Source organism: Heterodontus francisci, chromosome 24 (assembly GCF_036365525.1).
Source record: "Heterodontus francisci isolate sHetFra1 chromosome 24, sHetFra1.hap1, whole genome shotgun sequence".
NCBI classification, from domain to species: Eukaryota; Metazoa; Chordata; class Chondrichthyes; order Heterodontiformes; family Heterodontidae; genus Heterodontus; species Heterodontus francisci.
Genome location: NC_090394.1, coordinates 10,542,620 through 10,569,971, shown reverse-complemented (window position 1 = coordinate 10,569,971; position 27,352 = coordinate 10,542,620). Strand labels below are relative to the sequence as shown.

At 42.8% G+C, this 27,352-nt stretch overlaps 1 protein-coding gene across 3 annotated transcripts in view; it reads left to right on the top strand.

Moving 5' to 3' along the window:
- ift70 (intraflagellar transport 70) overlaps positions 1-27,352 on the top strand; it is a 250,943-nt gene that overhangs the window by 21,028 nt on the left and 202,563 nt on the right. For all 3 annotated transcript variants that reach the window (XM_068055663.1, XM_068055662.1, XM_068055664.1), the window contains exons 3-5: positions 3,129-3,338; positions 4,729-4,785; positions 26,747-26,882. In XM_068055663.1, coding sequence (XP_067911764.1) covers positions 3,129-3,338; positions 4,729-4,785; positions 26,747-26,882 — 403 coding nt within the window. The remainder of the gene's footprint in view (positions 1-3,128; positions 3,339-4,728; positions 4,786-26,746; positions 26,883-27,352) is intronic.

Below are 27,352 nucleotides of genomic sequence, written 5' to 3'. Positions count from 1 at the left end.
GTGATCACAACTCGGTTAGGTTTACCTTAGCGATGGGCAGGGACAGGTATATACCGCAGGGCAAGAATTATAGCTGGGGGAAAGGAAATTATGATGCGATTAGGCAAGATTTGGGATGCGTAGGATGGGGAAGGAAACTGCAGGGGATGGGCACAATCGAAATGTGGAGCTTATTCAAGGAGCAGCTACTGCGTGTCCTTGATAAGTATGTACCTGTCAGGCAGGGAGGAAGTTGTCGAGCGAGGGAGCCGTGGTTTACTAAAGAAGTTGAAGCGCTTGTCAAGAGGAAGAAGAAGGCTTATGTTAGGATGAGACGTGAAGGCTCAGTTAGGGCGCTTGAGAGTTACAAGCGAGCCAGGAAGGATCTAAAGGGACAGCTAAGAAGAACGAGGAGAGGACACGAGAAGTCATTGGTGGATAGGATCAAGGAAAACCCTAAGGCTTTCTATAGGTATATCAGGAATAAAAGAATGATTAGAGTTAGATTAGGGCCAATCAAGGATAGTAGTGGGAAGTTGTGTGTGGAATCAGAGGAGATAGGGGAAGCGTTAAATGAATATTTTTCATCAGTATTTACAGTAGAGAAAGAAAATGTTGTTGAGGAGAATACTGAGATACAGACTACTAGGCTAGATGGGATTGAGGTTCACAAGGAGGAGGTGTTAGCAATTTTGGAAAGTGTGAAAATAGATAAGTCCCCTGGGCCAGATGGGATTTATCCTAGGATTCTCTGGGAAGCCAGGGAGGAGATTGCAGAACCTTTGTCCTTGATCTTTATCTCGTCATTGTCGACAGGAATAGTGCCGGAAGACTGGAGGATAGCAAATGTTGTCCCCTTGTTCAAGAAGGGGAGTAGAGACAGCCCTGGTAATTATAGACCTGTGAGCCTTACTTCGGTTGTGGGTAAAATGTTGGAAAAGGTTATAAGAGACAGGATTTATAATCATCTTGAAAAGAATAAGTTCATTAGCGATAGTCAGCACGGTTTTGTGAAGGGTAGGTCGTGCCTCACAAACCTTATTGAGTTTTTCGAGAAGGTGACCAAACAGGTGGATGAGGGTAAAGCCGTGGATGTGGTGTATATGGATTTCAGTAAGGCGTTTGATAAGGTTCCCCACGGTAGGCTATTGCAGAAAATACGGAAGTATGGGATTGAAGGTGATTTAGAGCTTTGGATCAGAAATTGGCTAGCTGAAAGAAGACAGAGGGTGGTGGTTGATGGCAAATGTTCATCCTGGAGTTTAGCTACTAGTGGTGTACCGCAAGGATCTGTTTTGGGGCCACTGCTGTTTGTCATTTTTATAAATGACCTGGATGAGGGTGTAGAAGGGTGGGTTAGTAAATTTGCAGATGACACGAAGGTCGGTGGAGTTGTGGATAGTGCTGAAGGATGTTGTAGGTTACAGAGGGACATAGATAGGCTGCAGAGCTGGGCTGAGAGATGGCAAATGGAGTTTAATGCGGAAAAGTGCGAGGTGATTCACTTTGGAAGGAATAACAGGAATGCAGAGTACTGGGCTAATGGGAAGATTCTTGGTAGTGTAGATGAGCAGAGAGATCTTGGTGTCCAGGTACATAAATCCCTGAAAGTTGCCACCCAGGTCAATAGGGCTGTTAAGAAGGCATATGGTGTGTTCGCTTTTATTAGTAGGGGGATCGAGTTTCGGAGCCACGAGGTCATGCTGCAGCTGTACAAAACTCTGGTGCGGCCGCACCTGGAGTACTGCGTGCAGTTCTGGTCACCGCATTATAGGAAGGATGTGGAAGCTTTGGAAAGGGTGCAGAGGAGATTTACTAGGATGTTGCCTGGTATGGAGGGAAGGTCTTACGAGGAAAGGCTGAGGGACTTGAGGTTGTTTTCGTTAGAGAGAAGGAGGAGGAGAGGTGACTTAATAGAGACATATAAGATAATCAGAGGGTTGGATAGGGTGGATAGTGAGAGTCTTTTTCCTCTGATGGTGATGGCAAACACGAGGGGACATAGCTTTAAGTTGAGGGGTGATAGATATAGGACAGATGTCAGAGGTAGTTTCTTTACTCAGAGAGTAGTAGGGGCGTGGAATGCCCTGCCTGCAACAGTAGTAGACTCGCCAACTTTAAGGGCATTTAAGTGGTCATTGGATAGACATATGGATGGAAATGGAATAGTGTAGGTCAGATGGTTTCACAGGTCGGCGCGACATCGAGGGCCGAAGGGCCTGTACTGCGCTGTAATGTTCTATGTTCTATCTTTGTGTCATCAGCAAATTTAGGAACCATACCTTCTGTCCCTTCATCTAAGTCGTTTATATAAATTGTAAAAAGTTGATGCCCCACAACAGATCCCTGTGGCACACCACTCATTACATCTTGCCAACCAGAAAATGACCCATTTATACCTACTCTGTAGCTAATCTTCTGTCCATGCCAATATGTTACCCCTACACCATGAGCTTTTATTTTCTGCAATAACCTTTGATGTGGCACCTTATCAAATGCCTTCTGGAAATTGAAGTACAATATATCCACCTGTTCCCCTTTATCCACAGCACATGTAACTCTCTCTAAGAACTTGACTTCCCTTTCACAAAACCATGTTGACTCTCCCTGATTACCTTGAATTTTTCTAAATGCTCTGCTATAGCATCTTTAATAATAGCTTCTAACATTTTCCCCAAGACAGATGTTGAGCTAACTGGCCTGTAGTTTCCTGCCTTGTGTCTCCCTCCCTTTTTGAATAAAGGAGTTACATTCGCTATTTTCCAATCTAAAAGAAATAAAATGCTGTAAAAGTACAGTAGACCTAATGCTTTTATTGTTATGCCAGTATATTTTGTTTGCAGGTCTTTAACCCATGTACCCACAGATCAAAAAGTAAACACTGCTTAGGCTGATTTCTTTTTTTCTCTAAACCTGTAAATGATAGACCAGTGTGTTGATGCCCAGTTTGTAGCATTTACTTGTTTGAAATATTGAGTCCTATTGCAGATGTATTGTCTGTCAGTTTGATTGCGTTCTTTCAGTTGTCCATTTATGTTTGCTCTTAGCTTGTAAAGATCATATTTTGGTTTTAAAAAATGATTGTTATTGCTAAATAGTGATCAGTTCTCTATCGTTCTGTTCTTTTAAGTATGTGAATTTGTTTCCAGTCCCGGGCAGCGCTCTCTCTTCTGGGTTACTGCTACTTTCAGATACAAGATTTTTCCAATGCTGCAGACTGCTATGAGCAATTGATACAGGTTCACCCAGAAGTAGATGACTACAAACTCTACCATGCACAGTCCCTTTACAAGGCCTGCATGTATGCAGAGGCTATGAAAGCAACCTTTCTTATAGATAATCCAGCTTATCAAACTAAGGTAAGATTAGAGATACATTATACCATATGTTTAGAACTTTTATTCTTAAGAATATTGTTTTCTCCATTTTATTGGGAGATTCATCACTTTTTACCTGATTCAAAACTAAAGAATTCATGTAATATATTTCTGATATTGCATTTATATTTGGGCTGCAATTAATCATATGATGTAAATATATCCTTGTCAGAAGTCATCTTCCTGTAAAGAGCAAGTCTGTTCTAAAATTTCTTTGCTTCTCTATTTTGCAATTGTGTTATTACCAACTAATGAGATAGAACACAAAAATTTGATTCCTGCAGTTCTGAGGGGAAAGAAAAACCATAGTTCTAATTTGTGGAGCTATTATGTGGACTTAATATAACTCCAGTTGGATATGTTTTTTTCTTTCCAACGCAGGCATATTTCTGCTCTAAAAATGACAATTAAAAGCTCTTTCAATTCCATTTTCACAATGTGACCCATTTACAGAATATAGTTATTCCTATTTTAAGTAAATTTTCTCAGTTTTAGGCTCCCTGTACCAAGTAACATTTATTGCAAAACAGAGGGCTAAAAACTCAATAGATTCACAAATTTCAAGGGTTAAAATCAGTTACTGCTTTTTTCTTTTCTCATTCGGTAAGGAGCCTTTTCCCTTCCCTTCAAACAATTATACTTCCCAATCCAAGCGGAGCTAAACTGCAGGATCTTCAAGACAACGGGGTAGATTTTCTGCTTTGGCTGCAATCGGTAATCTTGGCGCAAATTGCACCAGTTTTGACAATTATTTTATTTTCCCTTGAATTTCTGCTCAAACTCAGTTACATATCGCCAGCCATGCAATCCGGCAGCGTTCTAAAACTTTATAATCTATTCCTTGCTGCAGTTTAATTATTATAGCTGATAATTAGTTTATCACAAAAATTTGCATTTTTAATGATGGTTTCATTCCAGCACCTGTGAGTAACCTGATTTTAAATTCTTGAAAATTGCCTTTAAAAAATTTACAGAGCCCTTTGCTCGGTTATGTTGAGGTAGGGGTCAGTTTCTTAATAAATGAAAAGAAAAAAAAATTCAGTAGATTTTAACACATGCTTATTAGTGCCCTTGCACCCAAAAGAACCAGCTTAATTTTTCGAGCCTTCTGAACAGCCTGCAAACAAGTGCAATTAGGAAACGCCCACTGGTGAATAATTCAGCCTAGGGGTATGGCCAGGTTCTAGCACAACGTTATTTTAAACTAGTGCAGCTATTGTGGAAACTTGACTTGTCCTTGAAATTCCACAATCTTTTGCACTGATTTCACCAATTTGTTTTTGATGTCGTTAGTAATTTATATGTTACAGTTCAAAGCTGATTTCTTAAAACATTTAGCAATAAATAAAATTGGATCTAATTTCTTAATCAGGTGTTGAAATTGCAAGCTGCAATTAAATATGGAGAAGAAGATCTTTCCGGAGCAAAGGTAAGCATTGAATAATTCTAATTAAGTTTCAGATACCAGATTGTTTAAAGCAAATCTAGAAACTTAATTTCAGTCTATATCTGAATAAAATTGCAACTTTGACTTGAGCATTGCAAATGTTTTCCCTTGCCAAAGGTAAACTGCACATGATCCACAAGAGCTGGCAAGTGCATTTACAGATAGTCCATTAGAAGATGCCTACATATCCATGTACCAGTTTATCTCTGCAATTCCTTCCCTCTCAAAATATCCTTCCTTCTGATTTATACCACAACCCAACCCCTCTGCCTCTTCAACTCTCTCTTCGCCTTTAAAAACCTTCTCGAAACCCATCTCATTGATGTAGTTTTGGTCACCCCTCCTAACTTCTTGCTGATTCAGCAGCTGTTCTTGTTATACCTGTTCATAAAGTGTCAATTTTTTTTACATTAAAGGCATTGGGATAGAGTTTCCACTTATTACGCCCAGACTGAACTTCTGTTGTTGGCCCAAATCAGTGCAACAGATTGGGGAATGTTAAACATGAAATTTATGTCCAAAGCCACTTTCATTAGCATTTCACATGATATTTTACATTAGTTTAAGTTTTAGTTCGCCTGGTTCAAGCCATCGCCACAAAACTGGGCATACCCCCAGGTCAGAACTGAGAGATTTGTCAATCAGTGCTGGTTAGAGATGGCTCTTTAAATTGCACTTATTTTCTTAGGCGCACAAGTACTAGGAGACACATTTTTAAAATGTTCTCATATCAAAAAGTTTAAGAAGTTGACTAGTGTAGATCAATGAAATGATTAAATGGTTAAGTGTAGATTTTTAAAATAATTTCCAGCGATTTGTAAAATCAGGTGTGGCGGCAGAAAATGCGGGCATGGCTCCGAATGAATACTTTGCGTCTGCACTCACAAAAGAGGGGGATGATGCAGACATTGTAGTTAAACAAGAGAAGTGTGAAATTTTGAATGGGGTGAGCATAGAGAGAGAGGAAATATTAAGGGGTTCAGCATCTTTGAAAGTGGATAAATCCTCAGGCCCAGACTAAATATATTCCAGGCTGTTAAGAGAAGCAAGGGAAAAAATAGTAGAGGCTCTAATAATTTTGCAATCCTGTCTGGCTACAGGTGTGGTACTGGAGGTCTGCTAACATTGTACCATTTTTAAAAAAGGGATGAAGTGACAGACTGAGTAATTACAGGCCAGTCAACCTAACCTTGGTGGGAAATTCATTAATTTCTGTGGGACAGTAAATTTCATCATTTAGAAAGTCAAAAAATTATCAAGGATAATCAGCATGAATTTGTTAAGAGAAGGTTGTGTCTGATTAACTTGATTGAATTTTTTGAGGAGGTAGCAAGGAGGGTTGCTGAGGGTAACATTTGATATAGCCTATGTGGATTTTTGCAAGGCTTTTGACAAGATTCTAGATGTAGGACTGGTCAGAAAAATTGTGCCCATGGGTTCCAAGGCCAAGTGGCAAGTTGGATCCAAAACTGCCTCAGTGACAAGAAGCAAAGAGTAATGGTCGATGGGTGTTTTTGTGATTTGAAGGCTGTATCCAGTGGAGTTCCCTTGCTGTTCGTGGTGAATATATATCAATGATTTATACTTAAATGTACAGGGCAGGATTAAGAAGTTTGCAGATGATCCCAAAGTTGGCAAAGTGATTGATAGGAAGAAAGCTGTAGATTGCAGGATGACTCTCTATGACTCTCGGTCAGGTGGAAAGGAAAATGGAATTCAATCTGGAAAAGTGTGATGTAATGCATTTGGGGAGGGCAAACAAGGTAAGAGAATACACCTTAAATGGTAGGTTACTGAGAAGGGTCGAGGATATTGGAGTTCATGCCCACAGAAGCTGAGGAGAGGCAGAGAGAGAGATAAAGGCCGCGAACAGGGCAGAGAGGCCAAGACTTGCGAGGAGCTGAGGAGAGGTATACCTTCGGGACCTTCAGGCAGCGGAATTCCAAGTGACATCAGGATTCAAACAATGACGTGGGCGCAGGGAAGCAGCTGATTGGTAAGTAGGTTCAGGTGAGTTTTTCTACTTTTTTTTACTATTTATACTACTGCAGTTCATTAACTTCAAAAGTAAAGGTAAGGACTTTAGATTGTAGTGGGTAGTGTTTGGAGTAGTACAAGGCCCCTAGCGTAATTTCAATTTTTTAATTGAAGGGAGTAACTAAGTAATCTAAAGGTAAGTCATGGCAGGAGATCTCGCACCCGTGATGTGGGAAATCAGGAACGCTTCCAGTGCCCCTGGTGACCATGTGTGCAGGAAGTGTATCCGTCTGCTGCTACTGACTACCCGCATTACAGAGCTAGAGCTGTGGGTGGATTCACTGTGGAGCATCCGCGATGCTGAGATCATTATGGATAGCACGTTTAGTGAGGGGTCAAATGCTGCAAAGGCAGAAAGGGAATGGGTGACCACCAGGCAGAGTAGAGAAAGGCAGGTAGTGCAGGAGTCCCCTGTGGCCATCCCCCTCTCTAACAGATATACCGCTTTGGATATTGTTGGGGGAGATGGCTCAGGGGAAAGCAGCAAGAGCCAAGTTCATGGCACCATGGGTGGCTCTGCTGCACAGAAGGGAAGGAAGAAGAGTGACAGGGCTATAGTGATAGGGGAACAGACAAGCATTTCTGCGGCTGCAAAAGAGGCTACAGGATGTTATTTTGCCTCCCTGGTGTTCGGGTTAAGGATGTCTCTGAGCTGCTGCAGGGCGTTCTGAGAGGGGAGGGTGAGCAGCCAGTTGTTATGATACATATTGGTACCAATGACATAGGTTAAAGAAAGGGATGAGGCCCTGCAAGCTGAATATGTTAGGGAGTTAGGACGTAAATTAAAAAAGTAGGACCTCAAAGGTAGTACTCTCAGGATTGCTACCAGTGTCACGTGCTAGCGAGAGCAGAAATAGCAGTTATATCAAATGAATATGTGGCTGGAGAAATGGTGTGGTGGGGAGGGATTCAGATTCCTGGGACATTGGGACGGGTTCTGGGGAAGGTGGGACCAATACAAGCTGGTCGGGTTGCATCTGGGCAGGACCGGGACCAATTTCCTCGGTGGGGGGGGGTGGGGGGGTTGGGGGGGTGTTTGCTAGTGCTGTCGGGGAGGGTTTAAACTGCAATGATGGGATGGGAATCTGAGCAGGGAGACAGAAGAGGGTAAATCAAGGATAGAAATGAAAGACAGAAAGGTAAGAAGCAAAAGTGGAAGGCAGAGAAAACAAGGGCAAGAAACAAATGGGGCCATCTTGCAAAATAAAGCTAAGATGACTAATAATGTTAAAAAGACAAGTCTAAAGGCATTGTGTCTTAATGTGCGGAGCATTCGCTATAAGTTAGATGAATTAACAACGCAAATAGATGTAAATAGGTATGATATAGTTGCAATTACGGAGACATGGCTGCAGGGTGACCAAGGGTGGGAACTGAACATCCAGGGGTATTCAGTATTTAGGAAGGACAGGCAAAAAGGGAAAGGAGGTGAGGTAGCGTTGTTAGTAAAGGAGGAAATCAATGCAATAGCGAGGAAGGATATTGGCTCGGAAAATCGTGGAGCTAAGAAATACCAAGGGGCAGAAAACATTGGTGGGGGTTGTCTATAGGCCCCCCAAACAATAGTGGAGATGTAAGGGATGGCATTAAACAGGAAATTAGAGACGCGTGTAATCATGGGTGACTTTAATCTACATATAGATTGTCAAACCAAGTTAGCAATAATACTATGGAGGAGGATTTCCTGTAGTGTGTACGTGATGGGTTTTTTAGACCAATACGTTGAGGAACCAACTAGAAAACAGGCTATCCGAGACTGGGTGTTGTGCAATGAGAAAGGATTAATTAACAATCTTGTTGTCCAGGGTCCCTTTGGGACGAGCGACCGTAACATGACAGAATTCTTCATTAAGATGGAGAGTGAAGTATTGAATCCAAAACTAGTCCTGAATCTAAATAAAGGAAACTATGAAGGTATGAGGTGCAAGTTGGCTATGGTAGATTGGGGAACTTCACTAAAACGTTTGACGTTGGATAAGCAATGGATAATATTTAAAGAACGTGTGCATGAACTACAACAATTATTAATTCCTGTCTGGCACAAAAATAAAACCGGAAAGGTGGCTCAACCGTTGCTTACGAAAGAAATTACGCATAGTATTAGATCCGAAGAGGAGGCATATAAACTTGCCAGAAAAAGCAGTAAGTCTGAGGATTGGGAGCAGTTTACAATTCAGCAAAAGAGGACAAAGAGGTTGATTAAGTGGGGGAAAATAGAGTATGAGAGTAAACTTGCGGGAAACATAAAAACTGACTGTAAAAGCTTCTATATATGTGTGAAAAGAAAAAGATTAGTGAAGACAAATGTAGGTCCCTTACAGTCAGAAACAGGGGAAATTATAATGGGGAACAAAGAAATGGCAGAACAGTTAAACACATACTTTGGTTCTGTCTTCCCAAAGGAGGGCACAAATAACCTCCCAGAAATGTTAGGGAACCAAGGGTCTAAGAGGGAGGAAATCAGTATTAGTAAAAAATATAGTGCTAGGGAAATGAATGGGGTTAAAGGCTGACTAATTCCCAGGGCCTGATAATCTACATCCCAGAGTTCTAAAGGAAGTGGCCCTGGAAATAGTGGATGCTTTGGTGGTCATCTTCCAAAATTCTATAGACTCTGGAACAGTTCCCACAGATTGGAGGGTGGCAAATGTAACCCCACTGTGTTTAAAAAAAAAAAGGAGGGAAAGTAAAAACAGAATTACAGACCAGTTAGCCTTACATCAGTAGTGGGGAAAATGCTAGAGTCTATTATGAAGGATGTGATAGCAGAAAACCTGGAAAGCATAAACGGGATGGACAAAGTCAGCATGGGTTTACAACAGGGAAATCATGCTTAACAAATCTACTGGAGTTTTTTGAGGATGTAACTAAGGAAAAGATAAGGGAGAACCAGTGGATGTGGTGTATTTGGATTTTCAGATAGCTTTTGATAAGGTCCCACATAAGAGGTTAGTGTGCAAAATTAAAGCACATGGGATTGGGGTAACATACTGGCATGGATTGAGAATTGGTTGACAGACAGGAAACAGAGAGTAGGAATAAACGGGTCTTTTTCCGGGTGGCAGGCAGTGACTAGTGGGGTACTGCAAGGATCAGTGCTTGAGCCCCAGCTATTCACCATATATATGAATCACTTGGGTGAGGGAACTAAATGTAACATTTCCAAGTTTGCAGACGACTCAAAACTGGGGGAGCGGGGTTGGGGGGAGAATGTGAGCTGCGAGGAGGATAGAGAGAGACTCCAATGTGACTTGGACAAGTTGAGTGAGTGGGCAGATGCAGTATAATGTGGATAAATGTGAGGTTATCCACTTTGGTTGTAAAAACAGAAAGGCAGATTATTATCTGAATGGTGATAGATTGGGAAAGGGGGAGGTGCAACGAGACCTGGGAGTCCTTGTACACCAGTTGCTGAAAGCAAGTACTCGGGTGCAGCAAGCAGTTAGGAAGGCGAATGGTATGTTGGCCTTCATTGCAAGAGGATTTGAGTACAGGAGCAAGGATATCTTACTGCAGTTATACAGGGCCTTGGTGAGACCACATCTGGAGTATTGTGTGCAGTTGGTCTTATCTGAGGATGGATGTTCTTGCCATGGAGGGAGTGTAAAGTAGATTTACTAGGCTGATTTCTGGGATGGCAGGATTGACATATGAGGAGAGATTGGGTCGACTAGGCCTATATTCACTAGTGTTTAGAAGAATGAGCGGGATCTCATAGAAACCTATAAAATTCTAACAGGACTAGACAGGCTAGATGCAGGGAGGATGTTCCCGATGGCTGGAGAGTCCAGAACCAGGGGTCACAGTCTCAGGATACGGGGTAGGCCATTTAGAACCGAGATGAGAGATTTTTTCACTCACAGGGTGGTGAACGTGTGGAATTCTCTACCGTAGAAGGCAGTGGAGGCCAAGTCATTAAATATATTTATTTAATTATTAGGGCGGCACAGTGGCGCAGTGGTTAGCACTGCAGCCTCACAGCTCCAGGGACCCGGGTTCGATTCTGGGTACTGCCTGTGTAGAGTTTGCAAGTTCTCCCTGTGTCTGCGTGGGTTTTCTCCGGGTGCTCCGGTTTCCTCCCACAAGCCAAAAGACTTGCAGGTTGATAGGTAAATTGGCCATTATAAATTGTCACTAGTATAGGTAGGTGGTAGGGAAATATAGGGACAGGTGGGGATGTTTGGTAGGAATATGGGATTAGTGTAGGATTAGTATAAATGGGTGGTTGATGGTCGGCACAGACTCGGTGGGCCGAAGGGCCTGTTTCAGTGCTGTATCTCTAATCTAAAAAAAAATATTCAAGAAGGAGATAGATATATTTCTTGATGCCAAAGGGATCAAAGGATAAGGGGAGAAAGCAGAAACAGAGTACTGAATGAGATGATCAGCCATGATCTTTTTTGAATGGCGGAGCAGGCCCGAGGGGCCAAATGGCCTACTCCTGCTCCTATTTTCTATGTTTCTATGAAGTTAACAAGATAGGTAGAAAAAGTGGTTAAGAAGTTATATGGGATACTTTCCGTTATTAGCTGAGGCATAGAATATATCTGCTGGCACAAACACAATGGGCCCAGTGGCCTCCTTCTGTGTCATAATCTTTTCTGTGTTTCAGTAAGAGTGGGGAGGTTATGCTAGAATTATACAGAACACTAGTTAGGCACAGCTAGTGTACTGTGTACGGTTATGATCACTGCATTACAGGAAGGATGTGATCAAACTAGAAAGGCTACAAAGGAGGTTTACGAGGATATTGCCAATAATGAAGAATTTTAGTTATGAGGAAAGATTGGATAGACTGGGGTTGTTTTCTTTGAAAGTGAGGGGAAGTTTAATTGAGTTGCATAAAATTATGAGGGGCCTGGATAGAATGAATAGAAAGGACCAATTTCCCTTGGAGAGGTTATTACCAAGGGGCATAGATTTAAAGTAATTGGTGGAAGAATTAGAGTCGAATTTTTGTTTTTCTTTCACCCAGAGGATGGTGGAGGTCTGGAACTCTCTGAAAGGTGTTACGAGGATTTTTTTGGTATTAAAACTTGGTATTCTATATTTTTAATAAAATTGAAAAGGATTTCAGTTGACATTGAGACATCTGGAAATAGCTGAACTTTATGGATGTTTTGAAAGGATGTTCAACAAAAGCTGAATTTGTAAACAAGGATTGGAAAGCAGGTAATTTCAAGGAAACCAGCAGAGGGTTTGACCTCAGCTACCCTTTGAGTGATGAGAGAATTTATGACGGGGCATGTGACTTGTTTATGCAAGGTTTTGGTTTCATTTTTGAACTTTAAAAGCCAATGGGTTTGCACTAAAGCAGGCAATTGGAATTTAATTTTGACCTCCTTGGAGATCAGAAGACGACCTAGAAAAGTATTACCACTTTGTAAAGAATCCTTTCTCTTGAAAAGCAAAAGCTTGTATGAAGTGGTACTGTTGCCTCCTGCATTTTCGAAGAAACCCTGAATTGGCAGAAATCTTGCATCTTTAAATAAAGGACTTTTGCATCGAATGTGAGAACTGACACCTGCTGCTAGACCCCTGATGGAAGACCTATGTGAAACCTTCTACTGTTGAAGTTCTTTGAATACCTACCCATCACAGACTGTTCACTAACGTCACCTGGAAAGATGTCGAGTGTCCTCCAACTTATTCGACTTTGGGCCACCTCACCAAACTGAAGAACTTTCTTCCAGATCATGAGAATCTACATTTTCTTTTTATTCCTCGCATTCCTATGAAACGGCTGTAAATCCTTTTTTTCCCCCGGTTAATCGGTTTTTGGATGTATGTGCATGAGGGCTGGGGAAAATAAGGAGCTTTAATATCTCAATTTGTCTATAGATTTACTTCATTATTGGTTAAGACTTGGTTGTTTTAAAATAAATAGTTAATTTTATTGATTAAAGAAACCTGGTTGGTGTGCTTTATTCTGTGGACAAATAGAATATCTATGGGCTATTTCAGTAACTAGGAAAATTTATTGATATGCTGTGATCTGTGGAGAAGTGGGACTGAATTAACAGTGCACTCCTCCTGCCTTGGTTGTAACAAAGGATGATAGAGGCAGAAATCCTCATCGCATTTAAAAATATTCAGATATGCACTTGAGGTGCTGTAACTTGCAGGGTTATGGGCCAAGAGCTAGAAGGTAGGATTAGGCTAGATAATGTTTTTCAGTTGGCACAGACATGATGGATCAAGTGGCCTCCTTCTGTGCTGTAAATTTTCAATTAGATTTGATTTCTATTACCACTCTCAAATATAGCAAGAAATACTTTCTAATGGGGAAAAAAGTAATTGTGCTCCATTACCTTGCTCTATTTGCATTGATTTATTGAAGATTTTATATTTTGCGATTATGAAAGTGAATTTTATGGGAAACCTGTATTGTAACTTAACAAATGTAATTTTCAAGTGCATTGTGGGTGTGATTTCCCAATTGTGTTCTAAGTGACAACTCTATCCCATTATATAAATGCATGTTCCTCCTTTGGGGAGGAAGGAGTAGGACTTCCAGAATGGAACTTGCCAGACTTGAAGGGTACTGTATTCCTTGGATGTGCTGCACTGGCTCAGTGTAAGTGGACTAAAGGCGTGAGGGCATTGGAGAGAGAACAGAAAAGATTCACGCGAATGGTTCCAGGGATGAGGAATTTCAGTTATGAAGAAAGATTGGGGCAGTTAGAACTATTTCCTTGGAGAAGAGAAGGCTGAGAGTTGATTTGATAGAGATATTAAAATCATGAAGGGTCTGGACAGAGTAGATAGAGAGAAACTGTTCCCACTCGTGAAAGGATCGAGAATGAGAGGGCACAGATTTAAAGTATTTGGTAAGAGAAGCAAAAGTGACATGAGGAAAAACATTTTCAGGCAGCGAGTGGTTTAGGTCTGGAATGCGCTACCTGAGAACATGGTGGAGGCAGGTTCAATTGAAGCATTCAGAAGAGAATTGGACAGTTATATGTAAAGGAAGAATGTGCAGAGTTATGGGGAGAAGGCAGGGGAATGGAACTGAGGGAGTTGATCTTTCAGAGAGCTGGTGCGCACAAGATGGGCCAAATGGCCTCCTCCTGCACTGTAACGATTCTGTTTGTACAGTGGCTGTAGACCTCACCTTTAACTTGACACCACTTTCAGACTGTTAGCTAAAGCTGAGCTAGCAGAGGGCATTATTTGGGGAAGAAGTGCCCTGTCTGTTTATAGGATGGTTCACCAAATGTTTTAGTTTCCAGCCTGTACGTAAAGTATTTCCATTTTAACAATAAGGTGGAGAGTTCACCCTCGGGCAGGAGGATTCCAATGGGGACCAGGTGATGTATGTTAGAGTCTGTTGAATCTGATATAGCAACAACCAGCTGTAATAAACAGTGTAAAGAAGCTGGTCAGAGGCTCAGGAATTTCATTCAGCTCTGAACCAAGCTGGCACAGAATGTGTGAGCCTGGGCCAGCAGTGGAGTCAGGAGGAGTACACTACAAAATGAAAGTAATGAGGGGGAGAAACAACTCTTGCCTCTGTAGTTGACCTCAAAAGACCCAGAACAACTGGGGATACTCCCCAGCCTGTGTGGAGTTTGCAGGTTCTCCCTGTGACCGCGTGGGTTTTTGCCGGGTGCTCCGGTTTCCTCCCACAGCCAAAGACTTGCAGGTTGATAGGTAAATTGGCCATTGTAAATTGGCCCTAGTGTAGGTAGGTGGTAGGGAATATGGGATTACTGCAGGGTTAGTATAAATGGGTGTTTGTTGGTCGCACAGACTCGGTGGGCCGAAGGGCCTGTTTCAGTGCTGTATCTCTAAATAGAAATAAAGATCAGTATTGACAACTGTTACAATCTCAATTAGGACCCCAATTCAAAATTGGAAATTATCTAATGTCTTGTGTGTAGGGGATTGTGATCCAAAATTGGCCAGTGGGCAAATAAGATTCCTTTTGGACAAGTTGAGGTTTCAGGAGATTGGCATGTCAGAAAGGAGTCTAATGCACTATCAGGTTTTGTTGGCAGAACCCAGCAATGCTGTACAAGGGCGGCACAGTGGTTAGCACCACAGCCTCACAGCTCCAGCGAGCTGGGTTCGGTTCTGGGTACTGCCTGTGCGGAGTTTGCAAGTTTTCCCTGTGACTGCGTGGGTTTAGTTTAGTTTTAGTTTAGAGATACAGCACTGAAACAGGCCCTTCAGCCCACCGAGTCTGTGCTGACCATCAACCACCCCATTTATACTAATCCTACACTAATTCCATATTCCTACCACACCCCACCTGTCCCTATATTTCCCTACCACCTACCTATACTAGGGGCAATTTATAATGGCCAATTAACCTATCAACCAGCAAGTCTTTGGCATGTGGGAGGAAACCGGAGCACCCGGAGGAAACCCACGCAGACACAGGGAGAACTTGCAAACTCCACACAGGCAGTATCCAGAATTGAGCCCGGGTCCCTGGAGCTGTGAGGCTGCGGTGCTAACCACTGCGCCACTGTGCCACCCCGGTTTCCACCGGGTGCTCCGGTTTCCTCCCACAGCCAAAGACTTGCAGGTTGTTGGTAAATAGGTCACTGTAAATTTCCCCTGGTGTAGGTAGGTGGTAGGAGAATTGAGGGAAGGTGGGGATGTGGCAGGGGACATGGGATTAATATAGGATTAGTATAAATGGGCGGTTGATGGTCGGTATGGACTCGGTGGGCCGAAGGGCCTGTTTCAGTGCTGTATCTCTCTATGACTTTATGGCAGTTGAAATAGGCAGTTGAAGTGATGACTAGGACAAAGGGGTAAAGCTGAGCCCTGGGTTAAAATTTCAAGTCAGTCAGATTAAATTTAAGTGAGTAGCCAGCAAGGGGGATAAGCTAAGTATTAAGGAGAGTATTTTATGGCAGGGGTGGAGAATGTTGACTTCAGCCTTCCTAGCATTGAAGGTTATAGAACCATAGAAAAATTATGGCCAGAAAGAGGCCATTCAGCCCATGTCTGCGCCAACTGAAAAAAAAAAACGAGCCATCCAACTGAATCCCATCTCCCAGCACCTAGTCCATAGCCTTGCAAGTTACAGCACTTCAGGTGCATGCTCAGGTAACCTTTTAAATGAATTGAGGGTTTCTGCCTCCACCACCATTCCTGGCAGTGAATTCCAGACACCCACCACCCTCTGGGTGAAAAAGTTTTTCCTCGTGTCCCCTCTAATTGTTCTACCAATCACCTACTGAATCATAGAAAATTGTAGTACATGATTGGCCTATCATGTCTCTGCTGGTTCTTTGAAAGAGCAATTGTGCTTAATCCTATACCATTTTTTTTTTGTCCCTGTTATGACCAGGCGGGAATGGTGTCAAGGGGTTCTTTACTGTCTTCACCTGGTCTTATTGTAACAGGGTTTAATTTTTAAACACTGTTTTGAGCTCCCCCTTTGGTGAATCCTTGTTCACAGCTTTCCAATTATAAGGCAAAGAAATGAGCATACCAGGTTTCTTAGGTTTAAAGAAGAAAAGTGAAATTTATTAAACCTTACACTTTAATACGGTTAACGTCTATGGATATACGACGTGCCCACGTTAGTATGCACAGGCGATACACACCTCAAAAGAGCTGAAAAAAAATAAATGGAGAGGGTTGAGGTAATATCAGAAGAGTTTCTTGTTTACTGTGCTTCAAGCTCACTATAGTCCTTTTGTAAGTAGTCTTGCTTTTCGTTGGGGCCCAGTATTCCTCTTAAACCTTGTTCACTGTAGGAGACTTTTCTCTCTTGGGATTCATGTATCTTCAATGGTTTCCAAAGCTGGTGAGAGCGAGATGAGAGGAGACAGGTGTTCTCAGTCCAGGAGAAAGCAGCCTTCTGAGTTTAAATTCCCTGTTGGAAGTTCAAATTCTAAAAACGCCAACAGTCAGTTAGTCATGTGACCAAACTGGTCTGACCACTTCTTCTGTGTTTTGGGGAAGCAAGGACTGGGGTGCCTTGTTTCAACACTGTCAATTATTATGCAAATGTATTTCCAGTCAGGGGCTCCAATTGTTTTTTTTAAATCAAGTTCTTTCTTCAATAGTAGTTTAAAATCAATGTTCATGTGGCAAAATTAATTTTCCTCATTCTTGGCAGGTTGTGGGGCTTGCCTGACAGTCCCTAACTCTAAGTTCATCATCCACGAGTACCTGTCCAACTTCCCTTTTGAAATTTATTTATGGAATCAGCTTCCTTTTCAGGTTGAGTGATCCAGATCCCAACAACTCTCTGAACAAACCTCTCATCTCCCCTCTAGATTTTTTACCAGTGATTTTGAATCTCTGACCTCTGGTTATTGACCCACTCTCGAGAGGGAATAGTTTTTCTCTCTATTCTCTCAAAACTTATCATCATCTTAAAAACCAGTCCTAACTTTTCCAACCCTCTCCTCATGACTGAGGTAAAGGCCTGCTCAGGTCAGGAAAAAGAACCCAACCTGAACCCGGCCGATCCACAGCTGACCCGGATCCGACCTGACCACCCCTTTACTTACTTTCCGACTGGGAAGCTCCACGAAGCTGCAGCGCATGCGTGATGATGTCATAGTGATGTCACTTGCTCACAGCGCAGACTCAGTTTCGTCCTGGACTCCCAGCTCAGCTAAGTTTTTTTTTTTTTTGTTTTTTATACTGACTGGCAGAGCACTTACCGTGCGTGTCCGACCCGACGCATGTCGTCGGATCGGGTTGGATAGCAGGCCTTTAAACTGAGGTCCCTCATTCCTGGTAACGTCCTGATAAACGTCCTCCGGACCCTTTCCAAGGCCTTTACTTCTTTCCTGAAGAGTGGTGCCCTGAATTATCCACAGTACTCCAGCTGAGACCTAACCAGTGATTTATAACATTCCACCATGATCTCTTTTTGGTTTTATATTCTATTCCACTATTTATTAGCCCATCTAACCTGCTTTTTTTAACCACCTTTTACCAATTTGCTCTGCCACCATTAGTGTATGTAGATACCAATGTGTCTCTGCTCGTCTACACTTTTCAAAATCATGCCATTTATAGTATACCCTTTTCCATAGAATCATAGAATGGTTACAGCACAGAAGGAGGCCCTTCAGCTCATCGTGTCTGTGCTAGCTCTCTGTAACAGCACCCAGCTAATACCACTTCTCTCTTTCCCCACCTCCACTTCTATGTAGCCCTGCACATTTTTTCTGTTCAGTTAATCCAATTCCCTTTTGAAAGCCACAATTGAACCTGCCTCCACCACACTCAGGCAGTGCATTCCAGATCCTAACTACTCGATGTATTTATATTTTTTTAAAAAAAGGTATTTTCTTATGTCACTGTTGGTTCTTTTGCCGTTCATCTTAAATCGGTGTACTCTGGTGCAGGATCCTTTTTGCTAATTCATTCATGGGATGCGGGCGTTGCTGGCTCGGCCATCATTTATTGCCCATCCCTAATTTCCCTTGAGAAGGTGGTGGTGAGCTGCCTTCTTGAACCGCTGCAGTCCATGTGGGGTAGGTGCACCCACCGTGCCATTAGGAAGGGAATTCCAGGATTTTGACCCAGCGACAGTGAAGGAACGGCAATATAGTTCCAAGTCAGGATGGTGTGTGACTTGGAGGGGAACTTGCAGGTGGTGGTGGTCCCATGCATTTGCTACCCTTGTCCTTCGTGTTGGTAGAGGTCACGGGTTTGGAAGGTGCTGTCTAAGGAGCCTTAGTGCATTGCTGCAGTACATCTTGTAGATGGTACACATTGCTGCACGGTGCGTCGGTGGTGGAGGGAGTGAATGTTTGTAGATGGGGTGCCAATCAAGCGGGCTGCTTTGTCCTGGATTGTGTCGAGCTTCTTGAGTGATGTTGGAGCTGCCCTCATCCAGGCAAGTGGAGAGTATTCCATCACACTCCTGACTTGTGCCTTGTAGATGGTGGACAGGCTTTGGGGAGTCCGGAGATGAGTTACTCGCCTCAGGATTCCTAGCCTCTGACCTGCTCTTGTAGCCACAGTATTTATTTTATATGGCTACTCCAGTTCAGTTTCTGGTTAATGGTAGCCCCTAGGATGTTCATAGTGGGGGATTTAATGATTGTAATGCCATTGAATGTCAAGGGGAGATGGTTAGATTCTCTCTTGTTGGAGATGGTCATTGCCAATGGTAACAGTTTTTCCATATCCTGTCCAGACCCTTTATGGTTTTGAACATCTCTTTCAAATCTCCTCACAACCTTCTCTGCTCTAAGGAGAACAACTCCACCTGTTCTAATCTAGCCACATAACTGAAGTCCCTCATCCCTAAAACAATTCTTGTAAATCTTTTCTGCTCTCTAATGCGGTCACATCCTTCCTAATGTATGGTGCCCAGAATGGGACACATTATTCCAGTTGAGGCTGAACCAGTGTTTTATAACGGTTCATCATAACTTCCTTGCTTTTGCATTCTATGCCTCTTTTTATAAAGCCCAGGATCCTATTTGTCTTTTTAATCACTTTCTCAACCTGCCCTGCCACCTTCAGCAATTTGTGCACATACACCCCAAGGTCCCTCTGCTCCTGCACCCCCTTGAGAAATATATCCTTTTTTGTATTGCCTTTACTCATTCTTCCTGCCAAAATGTATCACTTCATACTTCTCTGAACTAGTTATCGGCCACATGTCTGTCCATTCCACCAACCTCTTGAAGTCTATCACTATCCTCCTCACAGTTCACAATGCTTCCAAGTTTTGGAAGCATCTGCAAATTTTGAAATTGTGCCCTGCATACCCAAGTCAAGATCATTAATATAGATTGAGAAAAGCAATGGTCCAGGGAATTCCCACTGTATGCCGCCTTCTAGTGCGAAAAGCAATCATTCACCACTACTGTTTCCTGTCACTCGGCCAACGTTGTGTCCATGCTGCCACTGTCCCTTGTATTCCATGGGCTTTAACCTTGTTGACAAGCATATTCTGTGGTACTTTGCCTTTTGGAAGTCTATGTGCACCACATCACATTACACTCATCAACCATCTGTGTTAGCTAATCAAAAAACTCAATCAAGTTAGTAAAGCGTGATTTGCTTTTAACAACTCTGTGCTGGTTTTCTTTAACCCATATTTGTCCAAATGACAATTTTGCCCCCAGATTATTGTTTCTAAAAGCTTTCCTACTAACTGGCCTGTTGTTGCTGGGTTTATCCTTTCATCCTTTTTTGAACAAGTGTGCAACATTTGCAGTTCTCGAGTCCTTTGGCACCGCCCCTGTATCTAAGCAGGATTAGAAGATTATGACCACAATTTTCACCCTTACTTCCCTCCGTATCCTCCATGGTGACTGATCAGCCAGCCTTTTTAACACCTTTTTATCAATTATTATCCCATTTAGTCTCTCAACTACCTCTTGCACTATGACTTTGGCAGCATCTTCTTCCTTGGTAAAGACAGAGGCAAAGTGCTCATTTAGTACCTCAGCTATGCCCTTTGTTTCCATGTGTAAATCTTCTTTTTGATCCCTAATCAGCCCTGCTCATCTTTTTACTACCATTTTGCTATTCATATGCCTATTAAGGCTTTTGGATTCCCTTTTATGTTAGCTGCCAGTCTCTTCTCCAAACTCTTTCTTTGCTGCTTTTTTTTTACACTTCCTCTCGAACTTTCTGTATTCAGCCTGGTTCTCACTTGTATCATCAGCCTGACAACTGTTTCACACCTCCCCCTCCCATCGGCTTCATCTTACTCTATCTCTTTTGTCATCCAGGGAGCTCTGGATTTTTTTTGTCCTACCTTTTGCCCTTCATGGAAATGTACCTTGACCGTACCACAACCATCTCCTTTTTGAAGGTCATTGTTCCATTATGGTTTTGCCTGCCAATCTTTGATTCCAGTTTACCTGGGCCAGCTCTGTTCTCACTTCCCTGATATTGGGCCTCCTTCAATTAAGTATTTTTTTTACTCTAGATTGCTCCTTGTCTTTTCCATAGCTGATCTAAACCTCATGATGCTATGATCACTGTCCCCTAAATGTTCTACTGCCACTTGATCCATTTGATTCATTCTGCAGAACCAGATCTTGCAATGCCTTCTTCCTCCATGGGCCGGAAATAGATAATTCTCCTGTAAGCATTTCAGAAATTCTTCACCTCTCTGCCCTTTACACTGTTATCCCAGTGTGTTAATTAAAGCCCCCCATTATAATTACTCTATTGTTTTTGCACCTTTCTGAAATTGCCTTGCAAATTTTTTTCCTTTTATATCTTTCCCACTAGTTGAACTATAGTTCTGACTATAGCATGCACCCAGTAATATAATGGTACCTCCATTGTTTCTTACTCTAACCAAATAGATTCTGAACTTGACCCTTCCGGGATAACCTCTCTTTCCAGCACTGCAATCTTCTCCTTAATCAGTACTGCCACCTCCTTCTTTTCTCTCCTTCCCTATCTTTCCTGAACACCTTGAATCCAATAATATTTAGTACCCAGTCCTGCCATTTTTTTGAGTCGGGTTTCTTTTCCTCATGACATTGTATTCTCACTTGGCTATCTGCACCCGTAGCTCACCAAGCTCTGTGCATTCACATACATGCACTGTAAAGCTAGTTTAGACCTTAATTGCAGTCCCTCTTTTTATGACCTCATCTAATACCTTACTATTTCTTACTCTGGTGCTATCTGTTCTTCCCAATCCTTTTGTGCACCTTATTTTTCCTTTCTAATGTTAAATCATGGCTCCCACCCTGCCACCCCCTGCCAAGTTAGTTTAAACTCTTCCCCAGTAACAAGAGGAAACTGCCCACATGAAGATTAGTCCTGGCCCTGTTGAGGTGATATCTGTGGCTTGTACGGGTCCAAGCTCCCCCAGAACTGGTTTCAACGTTCCAAAATCTAAAGACCTCCGCTGCACCTTCTCTCATTCATCTTCTCTATCCTATTTCTATACTCACAAGCCCGTAGCATTGGGAGTAATCTGGAGAATACTGAGGTGCTGCTTGCTCGATTCTTTTCTAGCTCCCGAAAATCTGCTTGCAGGACCTTATCCCTCTTTCTGCTTATGATGTTGCTACTGATGTGAGCCATAACTATTGGTTGTCCATCCTTCCCTCTCTGTGCTCTGCAGTCACTTGGTTACATGCTTGACCCTGGCACCAGGATTCACAACTCCGGCCACAGAAACCCCTGTCTGTTCCCCTAACTATAGAATCCCTTATTATTGTTTTCCCAATCTTTCTCCTGTCCCCTCTGTACAGCTGAGCCAGCCGTGGTGCCTTGGAGTTGGCTCTGGCTACGTTCCCCAGAGGAACCAGCACTCTAACTGGTATTCAGATCGTAATATGGCTTGGAGAGTGAGATGTACTCAAGGGACTCCTGCATGACCTTGCTTGCTGTTCCTTGATTTCTTGACAGTCACCAATTCCGTCCCTGTCTGCATACCCTTAAGCTGAGAGGTGACCACATCTAGAAACATGTTATCGATGTAGCTCTCTGCTGACATCAGCTGCTGCTCCAGTTCCTCCAGCTGATGACACTTCCTGTACATGTGGTTGTACAGGATACAAGAATTTTCTTGGCGTTCCCACGTGGAACAGGATGTACATTGAATGGAACTAAGGTGCCCTAAAGCCTGGGTACCCGATCTGAACCCGACTGCATGTGTCGGGTTCAGGTCAGGTCTACATTCTGTGTCCAGCATTCGGGCTCGGGTCGGGCTGGACTACTGTTTAGCTTTGGCAGTCTTGGTGCCACTTGTCATGTCTGCTTATGTGAAAACCCCAATATAAATATTTATTATGTACTAAAACTTAAATGTGACATTTTTAAACCAAACTTTTCACTGTTATGATAAAAATAAAAAAAATATGGGAACATGTTTTATTTTTCCAGACTGGTTTTATGTCTGGAAATTTTTGTGAATTGCATTTCGAAGGCAATTGTTTTAAAAATGACTTTAGAGTATGAAATTCATTTTCACAAATTAGAGGCTGCCTTCTCTGCCCAAAGGAAACCCAGGAGTAGATTATAAGGTCCATTCATATTTCAGTTATTGACTGGATAATGTGAGTTAAAATTAGCCTCTAAAGGAATACGAATGTCTCATTTTATACATACCACATGCTTAAAATGTAATTTGTGAACTTGTTTGTTTTAACATTGCAAGTACAGACTGGAAAAATAGCTGTAGTGCCCTGCCCAGACCACCCTGGTTGTAAGCATGTTGATGATTTGTCTTAACTTTTAAAAAAAAAACAAAAATATTCAAGAATTCGATCTATCCAGTTATTGAAAGAGGACAAAAAAAAGGTCTACCAGGGAATTCCATGATGGAATTGTTTATGTAGAAAGTCATGTTGTAACTGTTGTGTGATGTACATATGGGAAGCTGTCACATTATGATTGAAAGCGAGTGCCATTGATCACCTTAATGGATCGTGTGGACAAAATCCACTAGGAGCTATGAGATAAGCCAAAATACAGGATCCAACTTGCTTAATTCTCATTACTGAATGGGTGAGAGACTAACCTATACTCAAATTATCTTAGTTTTGATAATCCAGTGTTTCAAAGGCAAATATTAAAAATGAAAATGCATAGAACCAATATTTATTGTACCTAGTCTAGACGCTAATTGGCATTGTGCACAGTTTTTTTAAGGATATATGGGGTGGGGGAGGGGGGTGGTGGTGTTGAATAATCACCACTGGCCATCCAAGTATAAATTCTAAATCTTCCACAGTACTGAATTAAAACATCCTGGCATATTAATCTGCCATTACAGTCACCCACACTGTTTGGGATTTTCTTCTCCCTGCTGCTCTCACATGCGTTCAAGTCTTCAGAAGAAGGAATTTTCCTCCACTCAAGATCAGGTGGCAGGTTGTTCAACCTGGCCCGTCCAAGAGCGAAGACCAAAGTACGGAAAGTTCTCATCAGGGAACTCCTCTTTGCTGACGATGTTGCATTAACATCTCACAATGAAGAGTGTCTGCAGAGTCTCATCGACAGGTTTGCGGCTGCCTGCAACGAATTTGGCCTAACCATCATCCTCAAGAAAACGAACATCATGGGACAGGACATCAGAAATGCTCCATCCATCAATATCGACGATCATTCTCTGGAAGTGGTTCAAGAGTTCACCTGTCTAGGCTCAACTATCACCAGGAACCTGTCTCTCGATGCAGAAATCAACAAGCGCATGGGAAAGGCTTCCACTACTATGTCCAGACTGGCCAAGAGAGTGTGGGAAAATGGCGCACTGACACGGAACACAAAAGTCCGAGTGCATCAAGCCTGTGTCCTCAGTATCTTGCTCTACGGCAGCGAGGCCTGGACAATGTATGTCAGCCAAGAGGGACGTCTCAATTCATTCCATCTTCGCTGCCTCCTGAGAATCCTTGGCATCAGGTGGCAGGACTGTATTTCCAACACAGAAGTCCTCAAGGCGGCCAACATCCCCAGCTTATACACACTACTGAGTCAGCGGCGCTTGAGATGGCTTGGCCATGTGAGCCGCATGGAAGATGGCAGGATCCCCAAAGACACATTGTACAGCGAGCTCGCCACTGGTATCAGACCCACCGGCCATCCATGTATCCACTTTAAAGACGTCTACAAACGCGACATGAAGTCCTGTGACATTGATCACAAATCGTGGGAGTCAGTTGCCAGCGATCGCCAGAGCAGGCGGGCAGCCATAAAGGCGGGGCTAAAGTGTGGCGAGTCTAAGAGACTTAGCAGTTGGCAGGAAAAAAGACAGAAGCGCAAGGGGAGAGCCAACTGTGCAACAGCCCCGACAACCAATTTTTTCTGGAGCAAGGAGTCAGGAGGGCTAAAAGGGGTCATGCAAAGTCATTGGCAAACAGGATTAAGGATAATCCCAAGGCTTTTTATACGTATATAAAAAGCAAGAGGGTAACTAGGGAAAGGGTTGGCCCACTCGAGGACAGAGGAGGGAATCTATGTGTGGAACCAGAGGAAATGGGCGAGGTACTAAATGAGTACTTTGCATCAGTATTCACCAAAGAGAAGGACTTGGTGGATGATGAGCCTAGGGAAGGGAGTACAGATAGTCTCAGTCATCTCATTATCAAAAAGGAGGAGGTGTTGGGTGTCTTGCAAAGCATTAGGTAGATAAGTCCCCAGGGCCTGATGGGATCTACCCTAGAATACTGAGGGAGGCAAGGGAAGAAATTGCTGGGGCCTTGCCAGAAATCTTTGCATCCTCATTGGCTACAGGTGAGGTCCCAGAGGACTGGAGAATAGCCAATGTTGTGCCTTTTGTTTAAGAAGGGTGGCAAGGATAATCCAGGAAATTATAGGCCGGTGAGCCTTACGTCAGTGGTAGGGAAACTATTAGAGAGGATTATTCGGGACAGGATTTACTCCCATTTGGAAACAAACAAACTTATTAGCGTGAGACAGCATGGTTTTGTGAAGGGGAGGTCGTGACTTACTAATTTGATTGAGTTTTTTGAGGAAGTGACGAAGATGATTGATGAAGGGAGGGCAGTGGATGTTATCTATATGGACTTTAGTAAAGCCTTTGACAAGGTCCCGCATGGCAGACTGGTACACAAGGTGAAGTCACACGGGATCAGAAGTGAGCTGGCAAGATGGATACAGAACTGGCTCGGTCATAGACAGAGGGTATCAGTGGATGGGTGTTTTTCTGAATGGAGGGATGTGACTAGTGGTGTTCCGCAGGGATCAGTGCTGGGACCTTTGCTGTTTGTAGTATATATAAATGATTTAGAGGAAAATGTAGCTGGTCTGATTAGTAAGTTTGCGGACGACACAAAGGTTGGTGGAGTTGCGGATAATGATGATGATTGTCAGAGGATACAGCAGGATATAGATCAGTTGGAGACTTGGGCGGAGAAATGGCAGATGGAGTTTAATCCGGACAAATGTGAGGTAATGCATTTTGGAAGGTCTAATGCAGGTGGGAGGTATACAGTAAATGGCAGAACCCTTCGGAGTATTGACAGGCAGAGAGATCTGGGCGTACAGGTCCACAGGTCACTGAAAGTGGCAACGCAGGTGGATAAGGTAGTCAAGAAGGCATAAGGCATACTTGCCTTCATCGGTCGGGGCATAGAGTGTAAAAATTGGCAAGTCATGTTGCAGCTGTACAGAACCTTAGTTAGGCCACACTTAGAATATTGCGTGCAATTCTGGTCACCACACTACCAGAAGGACGTGGAGGCTTTGGAGAGGGTACAGAGGAGGTTTAGCAGGATGTTGCCTGGTCTGGAGGGCATTAGCTATGAGGCGAGGTTGGAAAAACTCGGATTGTTTTCACTGGAACGACGGAGGTGGAGGGGCGACATGATAGAGGTTTACAAAGTTATGAGCGGCATGGACAGAGTGGATAGTCAGAAGCTTTTTCCCAGGGTGCAAGAGTCAGTTACTAGGGGACAAAAACAAGAAATGCTGGAATCACTCAGCAGGTCTGGCAGCATCTGTGGAAAGAGAAGCAGAGTTAACGTTTCGGGTCAGTGACCCTTCTTCGTAACTGACAGTTACTAGGGGACATAGGTTTAAAGTGCGAGGGGCAATGTTTAGAGGGGATGTGCGAGGCAAGTTTTTTTACACAGAGGGTGGTGAGTGCCTGGAACTTGCTGCCAGGGGAGGTGGTGGAAGCAGATACGATAGCAACGTTTAAGAGACATCTTGACAAATATATGAATAGGAAGGGAATAGAGGGATATGGGCCCCGGAAGTGCAGAAGGTGTTAGTTTAGGCAGGCATCAAGATCGGCGCAGGCTTGGAGGGCCAAATGGCCTGTTCCTGTGCTGTACTGTTCTTTGTTCTTTGAAACTATATATAAAAAAAAATTCTGATAACCATATGTAACCAATTACTCACTATTGTGATTAGAAAGAAGTTGCAGATAAAACTGTTATGTCGTGTTTGAATTATTGTTTCAGAACATATTTTTGCTGATATGATGCAGAATGAAGTGTAACAAAATATATTTTTATTATGTTAGAGTCTAGTGGAGCAGCAGCCCACTGATGATCCAGACACTGAGATTAATCTTGGATGCTTGCTGTACAAGGAAGGACACTATGAAGAGGCATGCAAGAAATTTACCACGGCCATGCAGGTTGTGGGCTACAAACCAGGTAGACTGCCTCAAACATAAAAACTAATGTTTGACTAAGTATTTGTCAAATTATACTTCTTTTAAAATCTTTTTAAGAGTCTTTACACCCCAGATTATTTTGACTGTTATAGAATCATAGAATGATACAGCACAGAGGATGTCATTTGGCCCATCATGTCTGTACTAGCTCTCTGGTAGCGAAATCCCAATTAGTCCCATTCCCCTGCTCTTTCCTCAAAGCCTTGCATTTTTTCCTCTTCAAATATTTATCCAATTCCCTTTTAAACATTACAATTGCATCTCCTTCCACCACCCTTTCAGGTAGTGTATTCTGGATCGCAACAGCTTACTACGTAAAAAGAAAAATGTTTTTTCCTGTTACCTCTGGTTCTTTTCCAATCACCTTAAATCTGTTTCCTCTGGTTACTCACCCTTCTGTCACTGGAAACAGTTTATCATTATTTACTGCTGTCAAAACCCTTCTTGATT